The 21,590-nt window shown below is 47.5% G+C and overlaps 1 protein-coding gene across 2 annotated transcripts; it reads left to right on the forward strand.

Moving 5' to 3' along the window:
- The first annotated feature begins 1,444 nt into the window (after positions 1-1,444).
- Positions 1,445-14,048, forward strand: ENO1 (enolase 1). Of its 2 annotated transcripts, none has more exons than XM_082069791.1 (12): positions 1,445-1,529; positions 5,640-5,734; positions 7,070-7,165; positions 8,548-8,606; positions 9,824-9,893; positions 10,088-10,221; positions 10,380-10,602; positions 11,557-11,754; positions 11,998-12,199; positions 12,585-12,693; positions 13,136-13,194; positions 13,695-14,048. In XM_082069791.1, the coding sequence occupies exons 2-12, from the start codon at positions 5,650-5,652 to the stop codon at positions 13,762-13,764; spliced, it is 1,305 nt and encodes a 434-aa protein (XP_081925917.1). In that variant the 5' UTR covers positions 1,445-1,529; positions 5,640-5,649; the 3' UTR covers positions 13,765-14,048. The 2 variants fall into 2 exon arrangements, with proteins under 2 accessions (XP_081925917.1, XP_081925916.1); XM_082069790.1 differs by lacking the exon at positions 8,548-8,606 and adding an exon at positions 8,897-8,955 and having other exon boundaries at positions 1,449-1,529.
- The last annotated feature ends 7,542 nt before the right edge of the window (positions 14,049-21,590 follow it).

Here is a 21,590-nt window from a genome sequence, read left to right on the forward strand (position 1 = left end):
TTGTGTAGGTTGGCACTGCAAAGAATCATTTACTTATAAAGCGACAGTTTAATTCCAAGGGCTTTTCCTGCCCTATATTGCTTTATCTCAGCTGCGTGCACCCCAGCAGCATTTCGACCTGACCCTTGGCTGTGTAGCCCACATGAATCTGCACCCCCAGCAAAGCAGAAAAAGCACGAAAGCCAGCATGCGGTGCTGCTCTGGGTGTGTGGGCCGTCAAACAGCTTAGGTTTCAGATGGCATCTCTGTGCTCGGAGCCCGGGAGCCACGCGGGGGCCCCTGTGGGGACGGTGTGAGCATGGCGTGTCTGCGGCAGGCGCCCGGTCCAGCTCATTTCCTTTGCTTTTTATTAGACTTAAAGCTTGTCTCGGGGGGATGTTCTCAGGAAGGAAAAAAAAAAAAAACAACAAAAACGTGCCCAGAAGAAATGATCAGTCATGGGCTGGAAGGGTGCGGCAGTTCTGGAGCGAGCACAAACGTCTTTGCAAGCGATGACATGATGTTGTGAAGTGCGGTCAGGATGCACTGGGCACTGCCAGACCCCTGGGGCCCTCAGACCCCAATTCCAAGCTTTGGGAACTTCACAGGTTTGATGTTATGTACTTGAAATGCTGCAGTGTTTGTTCCTGTTGGCACATTGGTATCCAAGGTGTCACCACCGATCAAGTTGTCTGGACAACAAAGTGAGTGCTCCTTCTCCACCCTTGGAAGTGTAATGGCTATTCCCTTCAAAATCAAAGTAAAAATGTATTGTATTTGTAATTAACCCTTTCCTAGAACTTATAAACCCCTCCTCTCTTCCCAGCCTTCCTTTCCTCAGCGTGCCACCTCCTTGCTGGTTTTAATTGCAGTTTCTACACCCACTTAATGCAAAAGCACAGACCTCCCGAGCAAGCGGGGATGGGATTTCAGTGGTGCCGAGTCTTGCAAAATCAAGGCTCAGCTTCCAGTTTTAGAGACAATAAATGTGTTAAATTCCTCCCCTCTCCCCCCCCGAGCGTGCGTGTGTACGTGTATAAAGGGACGTGCACAACCGGTGCACCCCACGTGTAAGTGCACAAAGGAGCTGCTGGTTTTGCACGCACACGCCAGCAGAACGGCCCCGTGGATGTCGCCGGTTCAAGGAGAACAGTGTCCCCAGCGTGGCCCGCGTTGTCCCCACGCACCCCGGTTCCCCCGCCATGAACACGCGTGAGCCGCGCCGGGGGGCGGTGCCTGCGCTCAGCTCCGCCCCCGCCGCACGGGGATTTTCCACGAGGCGAACGGCGCAGCCGGCCGGGCCGCCGCGGCACGTAGCGCACGCACCCGAGAGCCCGCCTCTGGCGCGAGGAAGCGGTAGCCAATGGGAGGGCGGCGAGGGGCGGGGCTGACCAATGAGAGAGCGGAGAGGGGCTGAGCCGACCAATGGGAGGCAGGAGGCGGGCGGCTCATCTGCATGGGGTGGGCTATAGCCCGGCGTCGGCGGAGCTGCTCGGTCCCAGTCAGAGGTGAGGCGGCCGTGGTGCGTGTGTGGAGCTGCTGGGCCGGAGGTGAGTGTGGCGGTGGCGGCACCTTTTGGTCTCTCAGGCCCGCATGGTCTCAGCGGCCCGGCCCTTTGGCTGTTGTCCGCGGGGCGGGAGGTCCTGGTGACGCCGCGGTTTCCCCTCGGGCAGCAGAGCCCCCACCGCCCCCGCGGCGTAGGCCGAGCCTAGGCCGGGCCTAGGCGGGCTCGGGGCGGGATCTGGGCCCTGCGGACGTGCTTCCCGCCGGCCGCATGGCGGGGGGGGGGCATGCGCCGGCCATCAGCCCTCAGTGTGCGCAGCGAGGGGGAGAATCTTCCTGGGAACACGATGGGTCAAGGCTTCTCTCCCAGGCAGGGTTTAAACTCTCTCTCTTAATCATTAACACAGGCTTTCGGCTTGTGTGTCGTGATTTGGACCTTCCCCCCTTTAGTGGCAGCGGATGTCCTTCAGCTTCACCTCTCAAATATTTAATGTTTGATGTTGGTGCTCAAATCTCTGTGCCTCAGGTCTCCCAGTGGGGTTAATTAAGTATTAGTTACTCTCAAGGCAGCAGCAGTGGGGAGTAGCACTAGATGACCTGATGGGCATCTCAAGATGTTAAGGTGTGGAAAAAAAACCTGCTTGTTAACCCATTTGCCTCGTGCAGGGCTGCCGGAGAGGATCGTGGTCGTTCTCCTGTTCCGTTACTTGCCAGCTGAGTCACCGGGCAGGGCTGCGACTCCCTGAGCCTGCCAGGAAGTAGTGAAGTTGGTCATCCAAACCCACAGATTGAGGCAATGCAGTTTCAGGCCTCCATCTCATTAAACAGTGAGAAGGGAAAGTAGTTCAACATGTCTGTGACTTACTGCCTGCCGGGCATTATTTAAAAAAAAATTACATCATGTTGCAGAGCGTTGAGGTGAATTAATACCATTTGGAAAGCAAAGGAATAGGATTGGAAGGAGCCTTTGTTGGTGCACATTTGTCCATTTCTTTAGGAGTGCTTCAGCAGTAGCATTGGGATGTTAGGATCTGATACAGTGAGGTCAAAGGTCTAATGAGCAGTATATTTTTTTCCAGAGTGGTGATGGCATGAAATTTGCCATTTTCTAGGACATTTAACTGTCATATATGACATCCACTGATAACTGAATGGCAGTTCTATAATAAAGCACTAAGATAGGGGTTTTTTTCCATGGCCAAACTTCTCTGTTGTGTTTTTAATCTCCATTGAGATGCTTGCAGGGCTCAGTCTTAACTTAAAAGAAATGTAGCTGCAAAATTGCTCAGAAGTGCATCTTTGGTGATAAAGTAAACCAAATTTTGGGAAATAATTTTAAGCTGCGGTAGTCCATATTGCTGTTAGAGTACTGTGGTCCCTGAGCAGAGCACAGGATTAGGTAGGGAACAGTGGTGATTTTTTGGATTTCAGCAGTTGGACCGGGCTGTGACTGAGCCTTGAAGTAGCTAATATCAGGTGTGCTCCTGGGAAGGCCAGGAAAGCTCATGTGTGTGGTTCCTCTCCCAAAGGGAGGCACTGACCTTGCCAGCAGGTCATAGTACAAAAAAAGGTTTAAGGCAACACATACATTAAATACCACTCTGATATTTGTGTGTTTGCCTGGCTCCATTGCTGAGTACAAAGGTCTGGAGCAGGCAGTGCTACTCATGAAATCTTGTTCAGTTAACGTTTTCACAGCTAGACCTGTGCATGGGCTGACTCACTGTCTCGATGAGTTGACTGAATTGAGGCAGAACACGTAATGCTCAACTTGTGATGAGCTAAACTGCATCAGGTTTTTACCCAGAAATAGCTCAGTGGAAAAATGATTCTCTGAACACAGAAGTGAGGGGGTTGCAAAATGAGCCAAAAAAAAAGAAATGTGAGGAATTTCAGGCATGGCACCATGCTGTGAGATTCCTCTCTCTGAAGAGGAGGGAGGGACCTGCTGCGAAGGTCATTTGTCAAGGACACCTCAATAGTGTCCAACCTGGCAGACATTCCCAGTGGAAGCTCTTGCAGTGTGTGTTCCCAAAACACCACCTGCACCAAGACTTCCAGTGAGCCGGCTGGGTTTTCAAAGGATAAGGCACCTAATATTTTTTTGCAAAGCTTTGGTGTTGAAAATGAAACTAAGGGCCTAGTAGGTGCCGGCATAATAAGCTCTGAAAGCCCTTTCCAGATAAATAGGGATTCTTCCTGTTAGCCATTGCTCAGTGCAAGTGCAGAGATAAGTGTGAGCATGGATGGGTCTGATAACTGGGGAATTGCAGAGATTTATTTCTGCCTTATATATTTACTGATTGAAGTAGTGGCAGCACGAAGGCTAGCTTGAACTTTGTCTTGCTGCTCAGGTTAGTCCTATCATCTGTTGTGAGGGTCTTGCTGTAAAGCAGGCAGTACCTAAAATCTGTGGGCTGCCTTACACAATTTGCTGCTTGGAGGCAGGACAACTGGAAAGGGCACTTTAAAGCCAAGGGGACAAACCAAAGGGCCACCTGTGTTTTGAACATGGGGAGGGAAAATTTGCCGTGGAGTGAGCATATGAAGTTAACCCCCATGCACACTCTGGACAAGCAGCAGTATTTGTAAGGTCATATTTTCTTATCTTTGCAGTAACTGCAGAGATTCATGACCATTTCTGTAAAGAAGGTTACCACCCACACTGGTGTGCCGAAACGCCAGCTTCCAGAGAGTTCTGCTTCTGAGGCTGAGCTTTCTTCCCTGCAGATGAGCTGGGTTTGCTGCCAGTTGATGATTTAGAGGTCTTTGTATGACTTGATTTTTCAGAACGTAGCTGAGCTTACATAAGGCATTCCTTACTGCAGTTTTCTTATGAAAAAACATAGATGTGTGATAAGGGGAGAAAATATTCAAAAGATTGTGGTGCTTTTTCTTCCTTTTAAGAGGAGAAGCTATTCCTGCAAATGCTGGAGATGGGGTTGTAACTATTAATGCAAGCTCTTAATTAGAGCTGTGACTGTTTCTATTTCAAGATGGGCTACATTTGGCTCTGAACAGCTGCTGTGCCTACTAAGAACTGTTGCACTTTGGTCTTTTATTGAAAAGCCCACCCTTGGGCTGCGTGGGTGAGGGGCCAGGCACAGGTTTATTGAGGGTTGGGTGGTGTTGGCTGTGCGGTGGCCAGTTTGAGCTGCTGTAAGCCTGTTGGGAGCACTGGGGAGCAGGGAGCAGCGTCTGGCAGCAGCATCAGCAGTTTGCGTGTCAGCTCTCGTGGGAAGCACGTGCTGGTGACGGGGCTCTGCTCACCTGCAGGCACAGGCTGCAACCCGACAGTCACCCCAGCTCTGCAAGCCTACCCGGAAGCTTGAGGTCTCCAGGGAATTACAAGGGTGACATCTTTCAAAAGAATTAACACTTTATTAGCGGATTCTTTTTCTAAGAACTATAAGGAGACTGTGACCTGCTGAAAAAACGCGGTGTCAACCTGCTGCTGCTGCAAGGCTGTGGCTGAAAGCCAAACAGAAGCACTGCAGTGTGCCTGTGCTGACATCTCCACCCTAACAGCCCTCCCAAGGACTGGAATAGCTGTCCAGACCTTAGGCTGCATGGAGCTTCAGCATCTGGACGGCCCCCTGGCACAGGAAGGCAGAAGTTGATCCAGCCACATACCTGCATTAGAATCTGCATCACTGGAGAAGGGTATAAGGCATTAGGAATTAAAGATTCCTTACTGAGAGGCTCTGAAGGACCCATTTCCTGTTCAATTTCTCTAGGGGAAAAGAAAAAGGTTTCCTAGTGTTCTGTGTAGGGTCTAATAATACTGCAACAATGTAACTTAGACTGCAAAGAAGACTGTGGCCCTTCAGGACTAAGTCAGCATTTTTGCCAACAAGCTTGCCAGACTTGTAACAAGAGCATTAACTAGACTTAACAAAGAGGAGCCATGAACTGCTGTTATGTTAGGGAAACAATTGTGAAATGCCTTGAAGGAATTCATGCTTGTTCTAGAAAGCTGACAGGGTCAGTAGCCCAACTGAGGTGTCTCTGTACTAATGCACACAGCGTGGGTAACAAACACGAGGAGGTGGAAGGACCTGGAAAGCTGTGGTCTAATTGCTGTCACTGAAACTTGGTGGGATGAATCATGTGGCTGCAGTTGAAGGCTATGATTAATGTTAAACTCTTTGTTCCAGGTTTTTGAAGATGTCCATTCTTAAGATTCATGCCCGTGAAATCTTTGACTCCCGTGGGAATCCCACAGTTGAGGTAGACCTCTATACCAACAAAGGTAAGTCCTTAGCTGTAGGTGTGTATTCTTTTCTTGCATCTGATAAACTGAAGAGGCAGTATACGAACTGTGCTGTTCCAGCAGTGGAATTGTGCTTGCTCTTCATATGTGTATCATGTTGCTGAACTTGCTGTGGGACTTGCAGGAAAAACCTACTTCATTCTACTGGGATTAATTTGCTGAGCTCAAGACATTGGCTTGGACAGGGAAGAGTTTCTTTGTAGTGTGCTGCTGCTTACAGACTAAATTGTGCAAGTGTTAATCCAAACCTGCCTTCTTCCCCTTGCCCTGAGCGTAAACTGGGGCAGTGCTTGCAAACTTGGAGTTAACAAGGCCTTTGTTCCTCTCCTTAAGCAGCTGCTAATGGTCTTAGTTTTCAGTGTTCCCTAAACCTTATATGACTGCACTTAAAGTTCAATTCTTGATTTGTCTAGCAGTCACTTTGTGTAATGAAACAGTCTTCTGCTAGGGAGATGAATCTCGGGTAATGGTTTCTTTTCTGCATAAGTATTCAGGCATGACCAAACAACTTGTCTAATTGGGTTTTCACATATAACATCTTATATTTTTAATTATTGTAGAACTTTTCCCTTGGTTTGTTAGTTGTTCATCCCACATCTGATAGGATCTGACAAAGGCATTGTGCAAACACATACCACTGTGGTTTGGTGGATTGAGCAAACACAATAGCTGTAATACACTAACTAAATAGCTGATCTTTTTGCCTCAAAAGATTATTGCAGTCATTTAATGAGATTGCCCCTTGCTAAGCTCTTGGCTGTAGTGGGATAAGGGAGAGACTGGAGCCTGAAGCTGGCACCTTGAACCACAGGCAGACCAGTCTCCAGTGTACTGATTTAGTCCAAGTTCAGCATCCTTGGCTGGAAGAACGGGCTGTCTGGGTGGTTGTCCTGGTGTTGGAAGAACTCAGAACTCGTGTAACAAAAGAGGCCTCCTAATTGTCCCTTGTATGCAATATCTTAGAAGAATTTAAGAGCTTGCCTGCCAAACTGAGCTCAGAAGTGGATTCAGTGGATAAAGCTGGCTTTTTGGAAGGCGAATGGATGACTTTCCTAACTTAAACACTTTAAATGTGCAGTGGAAGAGAATAAGTCAACTTGCAGTTGACTGGTATGAGGGAGACAGTGATGAACTGGTGATGCTGTAAAAGAGCAGAAGCTCTCAGGATTGCTGTATAAGTGAGCAGAGATGTGCTTTAGTTCTGTCCCAGAGATGGGAGAGGTAATCTCTGTGTGGTAGCTTGTGATGGCATGTGGGTGGAGAATGTTTTGTGGGTCTGAATGTGCTAAGACATCTGTTTTCTGTTGTAAACAGGTCTGTTCAGAGCTGCTGTTCCCAGTGGTGCCTCAACTGGAATCTATGAAGCTCTGGAGCTTCGTGACAATGACAAGACACGCTACATGGGGAAAGGTAAAGCTGAGTTCTGGTCCCCAGCTTGACCTGTTACAGTGGCTGTGTTGTTGCGGATGTTTGTGCTCGATTGTAGCAGAGGGCACCCAGGCTCCTTTATTGCTGTCCTAATAGTAATTCTTGGACAGTCAGGACTCCTCTGTAGCTTGCTGCTGTAAAAGCATTGGCGATGCCTTTCAAGTACATGCAATTAACTTTTGGCTGCGAGAGAGAATTACTTCAAACTTTCCTGCCAGTCAGGTGAACGGTAGTTGAAATATTTTGTGCCTATTAAGAAAGAGTGGTTAGAGTTGATAACTACTCAATTGAACTTGGAGAGCCTTGTCTAAAAAGATTAACGGTTATTATCTCTTTAACACAGAATAAACTTGTAGATGACTGAATATCCCAAAGAGCTGCACAGTTTATGCTGTTTACCTAGGACAATTTTCCTCGAGAAGAGTGAACATGTGTTTATCTCAGCGTGCTAAATGTGTGTGCTCTTACACCTTAAATCTGATCCCACAGATAGTTCTTCAAGGGACTTAACTGGACAGTAGTCTGAGCTTCCACAACAAGCTATCACAGATGAAGGTTCTTGTTATGAAAAAGTAGTCACCAAATGGGATGAGTTGCAGCTAGTTCTTGGGTCTCTTGTAATTTAAATCTTCAGGCTTACACCATTTGAAAGGCAATTATTGTGGTTCAGGGTGCAGTAAATTAGAAGTCAGCATTTCTGAAGTTTAGGTCTTTGGAAATCTTTAAACACTATGCAGGGATGACATAATTCCTGAGGCTTATGTTGGTAGCTGGCTCATGATGATCTCTGCTTATGGGGAAGGAGCAGGTTTGTACTGAACTGCTGGTTTACACAGTGGTGAGTCCACATGGATTAGAAGGACGGTGCTGTGTTCATGCTTTATTCCCTGTATGAAGCAAGAGCAGTCAATCAATTTCTGTGCCTGCATCCAACCGCACAGGCAGTGTCATTCAGCATTGCATCAAGTGTAAAGCGTGCTGAGGTGATACTTTAGCAATGTTATGAAACTATAGCAGTGAAACGCCTGAGCTGCTGCATGCTGATCTTGTGGGGAAACCTTTTTCTTTCCTCTTGCTCATCCATGCTATGAATGGGTAGGAATAGCCTATCCTGAACACAATGGTGTTTGCAGCACTATGGAAACCTGGGTGGAAAGACCCGGTACAGCCTCACTGGCTGATGCCATTTCATCTGCTCTCTGAACCCCTTTGTTTCTACTCTGCTGCTCAGTATCAGACACTTGCTGACTTGTAGGTCTGTTTACCTATTTGTGCCCTTGTCTTTTTCTTGCATGACTGGCTTTGGTTTCAGCTGTGAATCTTCATCTCTTCCTTGATTCTCTTGTCTATTTTGCGTCTGTCAGGTGTATCCAGAGCTGTTAAGTATGTTAACGAGTTCCTGGCGACAGCCTTGTGTACACAGGTAATGGATGTGCTTTCAGTGCAACCTTGTCACTTGGATGAATTTCTCCAGTGCATGGTCTTGCAAACTAACATTGCAGCAGGCATTCCTAGATGATGGTTACTTCGTGCGACTTCCATTCAGTTGAAATGGCCTCAGTAAGCATTCAGATTTGGCTGTAAGCTCAGGTTGGATTGGGGTTTGAATAGCACGAGGTGGTATTCTTGTGATTTTCTTGTTACTGAGATCACCTACTAATGCCTGCATAACCAGTGTGGTTGACCGGTGTCTGATTTGCTTGTTCCTTCCAGGTGTCTCAAAAGCTGTTGAGCACATCAATAAAACAATTGCACCTGCACTGATTAGCAAGGTAGGAGCAATCTGTCTTCTGCTAACATCAGTTAATGCCAGTCCAGTGTGTCCTAACTCATGGGGTATTCCTCTAGAGACAGTTGCAGGAGCTGTATTACATGGAGGGGTGTTAGCCTCTGTATCAGAGTGCATGTGAACAAGCTGCCCTACAACAATTGCTTTCCTTAATGACTGCATTATCTAACACTTAAACAATCTCTAGCAGCTAGTGTTGTAGTGTGCAGAAATATTTAAGCACTTGGGAACTTCAGTGGTGTACAGTTAAGATACAAGCTGCTTTATGCTTTAAATGGTGGCTGAATGATGTGGAGGGACTGGGTTTTATCCAAGGTGGCTAATTTGGAAGGGAATCTGAGGGGATCTTAGTGAAGTCCACTTGAGTGAGATTAGTGTGTGCTTTGTGGGCACTAAGCCCCAAGTAGTAATGCATAAAGTGATTGCACATTCCCAGCAACAATTCCAAACATTATGTACTAAGTTACAAATGTGCATGTTGTGAGCAAGCTGGTCGTGTTTGAGCTTGCACTGAAAAGGGCAGGGGACATAAACTGGGGCTTTCTCCTGTGCCATGCTGGGCTGATACCAGTGTAAATGTCAGGAAGTTGAGACATGACAGCCTTACCGCTCCGAATGTGAAGAACAACACAAGCTTTTGATGGGTCTGGCTTACCTGTCAGCCTTGGTGTGCTGGAAGTGACCTGAAGATGCTGCTGTGCGATAGTGACCAGAACTAGTCTCTTAACTGTTGGTGGTTGCCCTTAAGCAAGTCTTGGTGCCTGCCAGGGAAATAAAAATGCAGTGGGTGGGTGAGAGTCAGTAGAGCTGTGTTTGGTGTCAAGCAGTGCTTTGCTTGCTTCTCTCCACAGAATGTCAACGTTTTGGAGCAAGAGAAGATTGACAAACTGATGCTGGAAATGGATGGATCAGAGAACAAATGTAAGTGGGCTTTGTGTTGTAGTGAGGTATGAAAAGACAGGATGGGTTTAGAGAATTCTAGCTTACCTTGTCAGAAACAAGAGACAGTGCATGGCATATGCTGTGCACGTCCCTAACCAAGACCACAGTGCTGGTAATGCTCAGCCTCTTTATGAAGATGTAAAATTTCTGTAAATACTTCTTTCTTATTTCAGCCAAATTTGGTGCCAATGCCATCTTGGGTGTATCTCTGGCTGTATGCAAAGCTGGTGCTGCTGAGAAGGGCGTCCCCTTGTACCGTCACATTGCTGACCTTGCTGGAAATGCAGAAGTCATTCTGCCAGTTCCTGTAAGTCTCCTGATAAGGCCTGATAAAGTCTTGATCTCACCAGGTGCTTTGAGATGTCTTGTGGTCTTGGATCAAGTTTTCTAGAGTCTTAACATAAACATTGTTATCAGTTTACCCTGAAACACTCTAACGTGGCTTTTCTCTTTGGTTACTCCAAGGCTTTCAATGTGATCAATGGTGGCTCCCACGCTGGCAATAAGCTGGCTATGCAGGAGTTCATGATCCTCCCCGTGGGTGCTGACAGTTTCAAGGAGGCAATGCGCATTGGCGCAGAGGTCTATCACAATCTAAAGAATGTCATCAAGGAGAAGTATGGCAAGGATGCAACCAACGTGGGTGATGAGGGTGGCTTTGCCCCCAACATCCTGGAAAACAAAGAAGGTAAGAATGAATCTTACCCCCTACCAGATGAAAAGCGGTGTGGGCATGGCTGTGTGCCCTGCAGGTTTTCCAGAAATCAGTAGTGGAGTTGTTTTTCTGCTGACAAAGGAGGAAAACAGATTGAACTATGCCTGGCAATGTGTAGGAGTGCATTAGGCTCGCCTGGGAAGCTGAGGCATTTGCTGCTTCCACAGCCAAACAGTTCTGTACAAACAGGTCTGTACCCTAGCAGACATCAGTGAAGATGACCTTGGATGGCTGTTACAGTCCAAGAAACTTGTGTTGCTGGCAGCACCTGCTCTTGCAGTTCACATATTAACATGTTAAACAGAAACACTTGATCCAGGCTTCCTACTGTAAATAGCCTGGCTGACCCAGCTGCTTGGCTTGGAGTGAGGGATGATCAGGAGAGCCTTACTGGTTGTGACCATACTGAATTTCCTTGCTTGGACTCTGCCAAATGTAGTAGTGTAGTGGGCAGTATCGAGAGACTCTTCTTGAGTAGTTTTATTCCTTCTTCCGCATAGAAATGTGCGAGTGGAGAACAGGTAGATGCAAAGAGGGTGTGCTGTGTGCGGAGGCAGCTGTGTATCCTGTCAGGGTTTGGATGGTCAACACCTGATCTGGAGCTAAAAGGGATTAAAGTGCAGCCACTGCTTCCTGCCCACATGCAGGAGGCAGAGAGAGGATGTAGTATCACCTTGTATTAAGCTCTCTGGGCTGACTTGTCCTGCCTGAAGAGATTACGAGTCCTGTAATAGCATCTCAAGGTTATTACAAGCTAAAAGAAGTAATATCTTGTTCTAGTCAGTTTGGAAGTGGGAGAGTTTGAGAACTTTTTCTGTGTGACCCTGGGGTTTCCCATAGGGGAGATTCTTTGAGTGAATGTGCTGCTGTTGGTAAATGAAGAGCTTTGAGTTAAGGTGGGAACTCAAATACCTGACCGTGTTTCAGCTCTGGAGCTGCTGAAGACTGCCATCAGCAAGGCTGGCTACTCTGAAAAGGTCGTCATTGGCATGGACGTGGCTGCCTCAGAGTTCTACCGTGATGGGAAGTACGACCTGGACTTCAAATCCCCTGATGATCCCAGCAGATACATTTCTCCTGATCAGCTGGCTGACCTCTACAAGGGCTTTGTCAAGAACTACCCCGGTAAGTTGTTTGTCAACAAGAAACATGGCAGTGGCAAATGGGGGTTGATTGCTGAAAGAAAGAGTTAAGATGCAGCCTCCTGTATGAGAGGGGTCAAGAGCAGAACAAACAGCTGGCCTTTCGGGAGGCTCGAGTGTGTTCTTTGAGGTGGGTAGCACTTGGCTGCAGCACTTTGGTACCACTGCTTTCAAACAAGACCTTTCAGGGTGACGTTATCTTAAAGCCCCTTCTGTCTCCCCACAGTGGTGTCCATTGAAGACCCGTTTGACCAGGATGACTGGGCTGCCTGGAAGAAGTTCACTGGCAGTGTTGGCATCCAGGTGGTTGGTGATGACCTGACTGTGACCAACCCAAAGCGCATTGCCAAGGCTGTGGACGAGAAAGCCTGCAACTGCCTCCTTCTCAAAGTCAACCAGATTGGCTCTGTGACGGAGTCCCTGCAAGCGTAAGTTCTTCCCTCTTGGCCACGCTGGGGCCGGGGGTTGTTTCATTGAGGGAGATGAACATAGAGACTGGAGCTAGTGGGATAGAAATCTGTTGACAGAGTATCTGTGAACAGAGGGAAATTCTTAACTAAGAGAGGATACTGACAAGTAAACCTTGGACCTTCGTGGTCTTGAAGTCACATAGGCACATCAATCAATTTTACTTGGTCTGAGCACGTGTAAGAGCAGCTTTTTCTCACGGCATTATCATGGGATCCTAACGTGTGCCAGAGGGCAGCTCTGCCTTGCCCACGCGAGGATCGCCTGCTGCTTGGTGGCAGCCCTGGAGCGAAGGCCGCTCAGCAGCAGGTTTGGCGTGGGGCTTTATCTGTGTGTCTTTTCCAGCTGCAAGCTTGCCCAGTCCAACGGCTGGGGCGTGATGGTGAGTCACCGCTCTGGAGAAACAGAAGATACCTTCATTGCTGACCTAGTGGTTGGTCTCTGCACTGGCCAGGTTGGTATCCGCAGCTGCTGTGGTTTGCCTTTTTGCTTGATGAGATAATGTGGCAATAAAGCCGTGCTGCACACACAGTAGATGGGGTCTATTCTGACTTAAGGCATGCAGATTTGCTCGTTATATGTACAGGAAGCTGATCTAATGGGATTGTGATGAGGGAATGTTATCTTGTGTAAACTCACCTTTAACCACCAATTCAAAAAAAGAAATCTTAACTCCAGTGGGTATATTGGGATTTGTTGATACTGAAGCTGTTAGCAAATGAATAATCTTTATTGCTCCCAAGCCTTATCCTGTTTGAGTATACAGGTGTTTAGAACCTGATGCTGAAATAAAGCTTCTGATTATGCTTATTACTCTGAACAGAACAGAGTTGTGTTGGCATCTGTGGCCTTACTTTGACTGTAGTTTTTCACTCACTTTCTGATTTCCCTTTCAGATCAAAACCGGTGCCCCGTGCCGATCTGAGCGTCTAGCCAAGTACAACCAGCTGCTCAGGTGAGATTCTCGGTGGGGGAGAAGGGATTGAGAGTGAAGCCTGGTGCAGAATGGATGCTCCACTAATGCACTCAGGGCACAGCTTAGTCTTTTGTGTCTCCAAAACACTCTGCAGCTTAAGACCTTTAACCTGACAGTGGCAGAGGCACCCTTGGGCTGAGCTGGCTGAGTGATGAGTTGGACGGGTGATGTCCATAGCAGACCCGCTAAAGGGGAGCATCATCCAAAGCATCCTGTGATATGGATATGAGACAGTCCTTCTGTCTGCATGATGCTGTTCCCTTGTGCAAGCATTTAAAGTACTTGGGTAAAGTTATGTGAGATACTGAGCAGTGCAGTGAAACCTGTGTAACTGAAGCTGCGTGGTGGGAACTGTCTTGTGACACTGGTAGCATGTCAGTGCCAGGTAGAGGAGGTGATGTAGTGTAATGTCAGCAGCTGTGCTAATGCAGGAGTCTGTGCTGTCTGCTGACACCCAGCACTCTCTTCCCTTCCCTCAGAATTGAAGAGGAGCTTGGCAGCAAGGCCCGTTTTGCTGGAAGGAACTTCAGGAACCCTCGTGTCAACTAAACTGTGTGGATCAGTCAACCCTGTTACGGTTTAAAGCACTAGGCGTCTACTTAGCTCACAATGACCTGTACTAGAAAGATAAGGGCAGCTGAAGGAAAAAGACCAGTTTGCAGGTCCTCTTCCCCCTAGATGATTCCTTCACCTAGTGTTTTCACCAAGCCTGATCTGTTACTTGTAATGCTCTACTGCTTTTGTAGAACAGTCCCTGGGGGGCGTTCTGTGTATTAAACGCCCTCAGGGATCATGACCTTGTGAGTCTGGGCATAAACACTTTATTTCATTTCTCTGCCTGTCTGGTCTTTGATATTTGGAGCTGTGTGACTTGCAGCACAGCAAGAGGTACCTGCAAACAGAAACAGTAGTGTTTTTACATGTGATAAATAAAAAGCATCAAACAACCCAGCAAAGTGTGGCTTTGAGTTACTTTGGGGGAGTCTGAGGAGCCCAGATACCTACCCCACATAATCGTATCCTGCTTTAAAGCTGTTCTGCAGGGAGCCGGAGTTGAGCTGCTGTCGCTGCGGCCATGAGGTGGACTTCAGTTGTTTTGTGACAAATAGACAAAGAATTAGCTGAATTGATGTGCCTGCTGTCAAGAGGTGGCCCTCAAGGATATATTTAGTCATTGGAAGGGGGACTAAGAATACATTTTGAATCAATTGTGGTCCAGCAGGGGAAGACAACAAGCTCAGAGATCTTCCTTAGTTTATTGAAGATGAGGTGTATCCTGACAACAAGTGCTGTGTTGGCCTTTTTCATGGACTGTTGCTGATGTTTGCTTGTCAGTCTTGTCACAGCATTCCTGAGAAAATCCGGTGATAGCCTTGGCTTTTAGCGAGAGGTGGGCACAGTGTTAACTACACTGACAGTGAATTTGTAACCTGTCGTGATCTGTTGCTGCCAGAGAAGATGTGGTTCAGCGGGATGAGAGTTGTGGCACAGAAATGTTCCTCAGCACTCATGCTTGGAAGAGAAAAAAGGAAAAGCCACACAAATCATCAGTGTTCTGAGATGGTGATGTGTTTTATAGATATGTCCATGTAATGCAGTACAAGGGATCCTGGTATGAGTGGGATGCCATATTCAGTTAAAACCAAAACCTTAGTCAATGTTAGCTGCTGCATTTGTTTTATTTCTTAATAGCTCTCTAGTATAAGGTGTAATTGAAAGTTAATTCGATAGCTACACTGTAATTTTACCCTATGAGTATCTAGGTACTGTATTCCACATGGGGGAAGATAAAGACTTCGGGGGATTTCCAGCTGTGTGAGAGCAGATGGCCAGAAACAAAAGGCTCATGAGCAGATGCTTCTGTTTCCAAAGCCCTTTGTGTTGTTGGGTTGCAGCTCTGCCTTGGCTGGGCTACTATTAGTCTTCCCATTCCAGGAAACTCCCTTCCCTGTGGCTGGAAGTTTGTATTCTCCAAGGAGCACGACTGCCCCGCTGTGGGTGTCGCTTGAGTTGCGTTGAGGTGTAAGCTGGTTTTTACATCTCTTCTGGTTTTAAATCAAGATGGAAATGGCACATTTAAAGCCAGTGATGCTGCATGGTACATGTTATTTACCTTAACCCTGGATCTTCAAGAACATCTGCAGTTCCAGTTTTGGAAGAAAACACACAGACTTTATTTCAAAAGCTGCTGTTAGGAATTATGGAGTTATAAAGTGCTGAGGAGTAAGGGCTGTGTGTTATATCCCTGAACAAACCCGCCATCAGAGGACGGGGATATGGGCAGCAAAGCCAGAACAGAGATATTTGAGAACTGCTGGGCCATGTTGTGTGTGCCTGGTATTAGTGTGAGCGATAGCTGGGGAAGGATTTAGCACACAGGGGACTTCAACAGCCTCATTGATGCTTTTTAACTAGAAAGACTCATCTCTTGTTGGCATTTCCAAAATATTTTGTCTTGTGTAAAGCTGCAGCACCCAAAATGCTGAACACCTCGGTAAGTGTGTGTTTGTCCATTCGGAAGGTGCTGGTCTAAGCTGGTTGCACTCTGCAGGTTTGAAACCTGGTGCATTTTTCACACATAGCTGATCTCTGAATTAGACCTGTTAAATGAATAAACCAGCTAATTGCACATAAATCCTATCAAGGGATTTTTCTTCTGTCAGAGAGGCAAGCTTGTAATTTATGCAAAACTGGTTGAGAAAGCTTTTTAGCAGAACCATGTCTGGAAGCAATAGCAGGGCTGTTTCTCACCTGCCAGTTCAGCAAGTGAAGTCTGGATTCTCAGCCCAGCTTACCTGGGCCTCTCTATTTACACCTGGTGATTTAATAAGCATCAGAAAGCAAAAAGAGCTGGGAAATTGGGTACCTGGTTGCCATAAATGGACAAAACTTAGTGGTGTGATGGAACAGCTGAGAGCTGAGCTGTTGTGTTGTGTGTGGCTACACAGACCTTTGGGAAAAGGAAGCTGGAGCCCTGAGCTGGAATCCTCTGCTCAGATGAGTAGTTTGGTCCTGGCTCTGAGTAAAGAGCCTTCTGCTGGTTAACAAGGCTGCAAATGAAGCCCAGGTATTAATTAATTATTGTGCACACCTTGTTGGCAGTGCATGATGGAGACCTGTTACAGGTACAATTACCAGGTGTCTTAAATTAATTGGGAAATGGCTTGTGAAATGGCAGGGTTAGAAGAACATTGCTTAGGTTGTGAAGTCAAAAGCTGAACTCAGATGCTGTTGAACTGTATGTTCCTGCCTACACCAGTGAATCAATCCCACAAGGGCAGATGCTGTGCTCACCTGTCCCATCAAACCAGCTCTATAAAGCTTTCAAGTGAAAGCTCAGGGTATTTGGGCCAGATCAGGGAGGTGCTTCCAGCTGCTGAGGATCCAGGCTCTACCTAATGAGGCTGCAGCACTGAAAGGAGTCACCTGCAAAGGAAGAAAAGAGACCAGAACTGGTAAGCGCTGTAACACCGGGCTGTGGTTTGTAGATAAGAATTTAAAGCGTGTAAGAGAAAAGTGAATGATTGGTAACTGTGTGTGTTTGGAGTGAGGGGGATAAGTGAATAGGGAACAAGATTTGATTGCTGAAAATTGAGACCTAAACCTGCAGTGCAGGGGGAGATGTGTCTGGTCCTCAGTCAGGGCGTCAGTCCCGCCGCACAGCTCCTCACCTTTCCGCAGCGTCCCCGTGGGGCTCCGGCGCGCAGGGCTGTGCTTTGCGACCGGGTGCAAATGTAGCACAGCCGGTGTCTTTATTGCTGCTGTAATTTGCAGGGCCGGCGCTCTTTGGAGCAGAAGGAGGCATCAGCTTAGCAAACACGAACCGGGAGGTGGTTCTGAGAGCAGCAGCCGGCCCGGAAAGCGGATCTGAGGCAAAGGCAGGCGGGGGAGCTGAGTGGTGAGCGGGGAGCAGAGGAGCTGAGTGAGTGGTGAGCAGAGGAGCTGAGCGATGAGCAGGGAGGCAGGTGGCACTTTCGGGAGCTATTCAGGTAACAGGATATATAATGGAGTGATGCAAAGGGCTGGAGTGGGAAAGATCTCCCGTTACCCACAGGCTGTATTTCTGGGTTTGTAGAAATAGCTTTTCTGCTTTGTAGCCTAGCCTGCTCGTAGCAATTATTTCCTAATATCTCTGCTTCTAAGTCTCGTACAGGCCCTGTCTCAAAGAGGTTGTTCTGGACAGAAAGGAATGTTTCCCTCCCTCTGTAATTAATGAGAAACCAAATGATTCAATACTTGGCATTCTCGTTAGACATCCCCCTGGTAGGGAGTAAGCACATCATTGGTAATCATATCATTGGTAATCATTCTTTGGAACTGAAGCCGTTGGTGCAAGGCAGGTTTTCCAACCCTTTGCTGATTCCAAACCACCTATAGCGCCTGCTCTCTGTTTTCTAGTATCGTGGGCGTTAGGAAATTCATTGACTGCGGTGCCTCGTCAGCACCTACTGGCTCATTCACAGCTTGTGCAAAGAGCCTCACGCGCTGCTGGGGGGAGAAGCCCCACAATGGCGCAAGGGACCATGAAGAGTGATGGAGGGAGCGCAGCTGCTGTGTTTTCCGCACTGGAGGAGGATGTTTGACTTTCCTGTCGCTGTGCGGGCCGCAGGAGACACGAGGAGGACGGTGGATCTCTGGGCAGCCAGCCAGCCCTGCCTGCCCTGCAGCAGCGTTGGGGCTGCGGCCTCGCGCTCCCTTCCACAGCAGCGTTTAAAGAGCTGTGCCAGGCACCAGCCTGGCCCCGCCGCTCCCTCGGAAAAGCTTTTATTACTGCTCCCTTTGTATTGCTGCCTGCAATGATTTCCTTGTAGATACGAGCTGTGGGTGGGTGGGAGAATTCAATGCGGGAACCCTGCTCCTCTCCGCACATGGGAACATGGCCTCTGCCTGCTGGGTCACTGTGATAGTGCTCAAACTGTCCCGTTCTAGGGCGTCCAGGTTTGGTCGTTTCTACATTGAGACCATTCGTGGTGCCTCTTTCAGTCCCTGAGGGCTGAAGTGCCCTCAGATCTGACACATTCTATATGTACTTTGTGCTCCATAGACACAGTTGCAGAGACTGAAATACAGGGTGGAGAGGAGGGTAAGAAGAAGAAATAAAGGCACACAACAGCTGCAGCGCTCCGTTCTGCCGAGAAAAGCTGAAGGTAAAAAGGAAGGGGAAAAAAAACTGTGGCAGGGAGGAAGAAAAAAGGTTGAGTGACCAACCCAGATGATAAAAATTAGAGGTATGCAAACAACATAAACTATAAGGAAGAAAGCAATCACAAGGCCCAGCCTTGTGCCACACTTGAAGTGTGCATGTGGTGACATCTCCTGTCTATAACACAATGCGGAGGCTTAGCTCTGTCTAGAAACCCGTACATTTAATCATCCAGGGTGGCGGTTACGGGCTTAAGTTACAGGAGAGAACAGAAACACAAACCAGTTCTGCAAAATAAAAGCCTTGGGCAAAGGCCGGGGACAATGACGCTTTGCTGACACGGGTGTCCGCAGCGGGGGCACCGCGGGTGTCCCCTCCCCGCTGCGCCCGTGGCCGAGTTCAGCTCTGGTTCAGCAGCTCTCCGCGCTGATGCTGCCTGTCAGCAACCTGCAATCCTATCGGTGTAGTGAGCTGTATGAGCTTAACCCAGCCGTCCTGAGAGTAATTTGAGACCGAGGGAGCTCTGTGATGGGCAGAGGGGTGCAGCATTCCCCCAGAAACTGAGCTGGGAAAGCACCTGCACTGGTGCATTCCAGAAGCAGAATCTGTGGTTTCTTTGCAAGGACCAGAACTGCCCCAAGCATCATCTGTGCCGTCCACAAAGGGCTTTTTCCTTTCTTTTTCCAGTAGTGGCTGCTTCCCCATCAGACACTTGAGACACATCAACCTCCTGCCAGCAGTGACGATGGCAAAGATCACTCCTGCCCACCCGGAGCTGCTTGCAAACTGATTTGATCTCAACACATTATTTGCAGGGTGGTATGTTTTGTTTTAGCGTTTTGAGGGGGAAAAAAAATGCTTTCACAAACATTGTTTGAAGGGATATTTGCAATGAACAGTGATTGAAAGGTGCATCTCATGGCTTCCGTGTAGGCTATAAAATCATACGTCTATTACTTTGCAAAAACTAGAATCCTCTTGCCCACTGTTGAGGATGAGGGTGTTAAGAAGAGGTCTGGAGCGGTTCCGAGAGCTCGGTGTGTTGCTCCCTGTCTCTGTTGCTGGCTCGTCTCAGCTCTCCCATGGGGTGGGTGACACTTTCTGGTGAGGTGGAGAGAAAATTCATCAGTGGATTTTGTACAGTGCTTTGAAGATAACAAGTGCTGAGGGGGGAAAAGAGATGGTGCTTGAAATGGAAATTTTGCCATTTCTGTCACTGTATTTTCTTTCCTTTTAAAAAAGTACATTCAAATGTGTCATCAAAGGTACGAGTGTTGTAACACCCGGAAAGGAGCAGCTACAAGGGGGAGGTGGGAGCCAGAAACCTCCTCCTGGAGGAGCAGGTTTGCAGAGGGAAGGACAGAAATGCAAATCTGAAATCCATCCCCGTCTCTCTCCCTTGAGCGCTTTGGCCATTTATAACAGTTTAAAGCGAAGTCAGTCGCTGAGGACGAGAAGCTTGTAAATCCATTTACTACTTTCTGCACTAAAGGCGAGGCAGTGAATTTGTAGTGGAAATGCAAGTGCGCAGACGAGGTGAGGTGTTCCACATTAGCCATAGAGGATGGCTCAGAAATTACCAGAGCAAACCTTTGAACAGACTCAGTTACTACTTGATGTCCAGGGGGTGCTGCTGCTCAGCCCCCGGCTTTGATACTCTCACCTCAAAAGGTACCATTATACACAACAGAAACACAAATATCCCCGGTGCTCAGGGTCCTTTTTACAGTATTCTGCTTAAGAGGGCTACTCTCCGTTTGTGATGTTATTACTACCCAAAAGCTGAAAGTAAGTTTGTTATATTTTCTGGACTTACAAGTTATTATCGCTTATGCAAATCAGAGAATGAATTGCCTTGTGACTTATACAGGGGATCCAGAAATAAGCACCGAGGGGCAATGCGATTAATCCCGCTCATGAGGCAAGACTGTCATCAGTCATTTGAAGCTCCAGCGCCGGTGACTTTCAAGGTGTACAAATCTCTCGTTAGATACGTTCCGTGTTCTGCAGATGGCCGTTTAGTCTCCTCGCTGCATGCGCTGGAACGTGCCCAAGTGCACAGAAATGAGAGGAACGATTGTTAGGGCTGAAATTTTTTGTTCATTTTCAATGGGATTGGGTTTTTTCTTTTCTCTTTGCATGGTGCACATCCTGGGCTTTGATAAATGAGTCTCACTAGACACTGTGGTGAGCCAACCTCTGCTAATATTCATGATGCAGAACCCACTAGGAAATGGTCTGAGTCGGGGAAATGGAAAACCTCTACAAGATAAAAAGATTTTCTTTTCCTGAGGAAACCAGTTTATAACATTTTACATTTCTGGGTTGTTTTAGAATATTAAACACAGAAATTTCAGGGTCATGTATGCTATCAATGTCTTCAGAACTTCAGAGCAAAGACATAATGACTGAACCACGTGCAAGGACACAGACAAGATGCTTTTTTAGATCACAGATGTATCCAGAGCTGCCTTGGGAGCCTGATGTGAAAGAATCTGGAAGATTTGCTGGGTGTGAACACACCGTGAGCCGCTGCCGCTGTCACCTCCACCGCGGACGTGTCTCCATCCAGGAGGAACGACCAGCAGCTTCTTCCCTTTCCGTGGCCCTGCACCAACGTCTGTGCCACGGCCACCCGGGGCAGCTGGCACCCAGAAACTCGTCACTTCAGCCTGTCCCATCGGTGACTTGTCCCTCCAGCTTCTCAGAGTTGCAGCAGATCAACAAATAACATAATTCTTTTGAAAAGATTCTGTTGAGCCACTGATTCCTGTGCACTCGAACGGGTGTGAATACACTCAAATCGATTGAAGTCTTATTTACATTACTTCTCCTTTCACTGTGACCCATGCAGCCAGTTTTAAATAGAAATAACTGTGTCTAGGATGAGTTCACAATCATCCAGCGCCTTGTCCTTCAAGTGGTGTGAGACTCCCCAAAACTTCTCTTCTAATACGTGTGAAACTGAGATTTTAAATTTCTGAGATTTCTACAATAAAACAAACAAACAAAACATACCCCCCCGCCCCCCCAAGCAAATAGTTTTCAACTAAAGTGTTGGTATTCAGATATTACAAAGGGAAAGAAAGAATATAATCCTTTTCTGTGAGTGGAGTTAGGTCATCTGTGAAAGCCTCTCAGAACATTATCTTCCAAGCTAATCGCTGTATTGACATTTGCCTGTTTCATTAGAGCTGAGGTTTTACTGCATTGCTGAGGTTAGGACCTGGCT

This window comes from Streptopelia decaocto (assembly GCF_964273445.1).
Source record: "Streptopelia decaocto genome assembly, chromosome: 20".
In the NCBI taxonomy this organism is placed as follows: domain Eukaryota; kingdom Metazoa; phylum Chordata; class Aves; order Columbiformes; family Columbidae; genus Streptopelia; species Streptopelia decaocto.

What these genes read in the sequence shown, in the direction of transcription:
- ENO1 (XM_082069791.1), top strand. Translation starts at nt 5,650, where the DNA reads ATGTCCATTCTTAAGATTCATGCCCGTGAAATCTTTGACTCCCGTGGG. An exon ending in GGATGGATCAGAGAACAAAT is followed by an intron (nt 9,894 to 10,087) that starts GTAAGTGGGCTT and finishes TTCTTATTTCAG; the next exon opens with CCAAATTTGGTGCCAATGCC. An exon ending in AAGTCATTCTGCCAGTTCCT is followed by an intron (nt 10,222 to 10,379) that starts GTAAGTCTCCTG and finishes GGTTACTCCAAG; the next exon opens with GCTTTCAATGTGATCAATGG.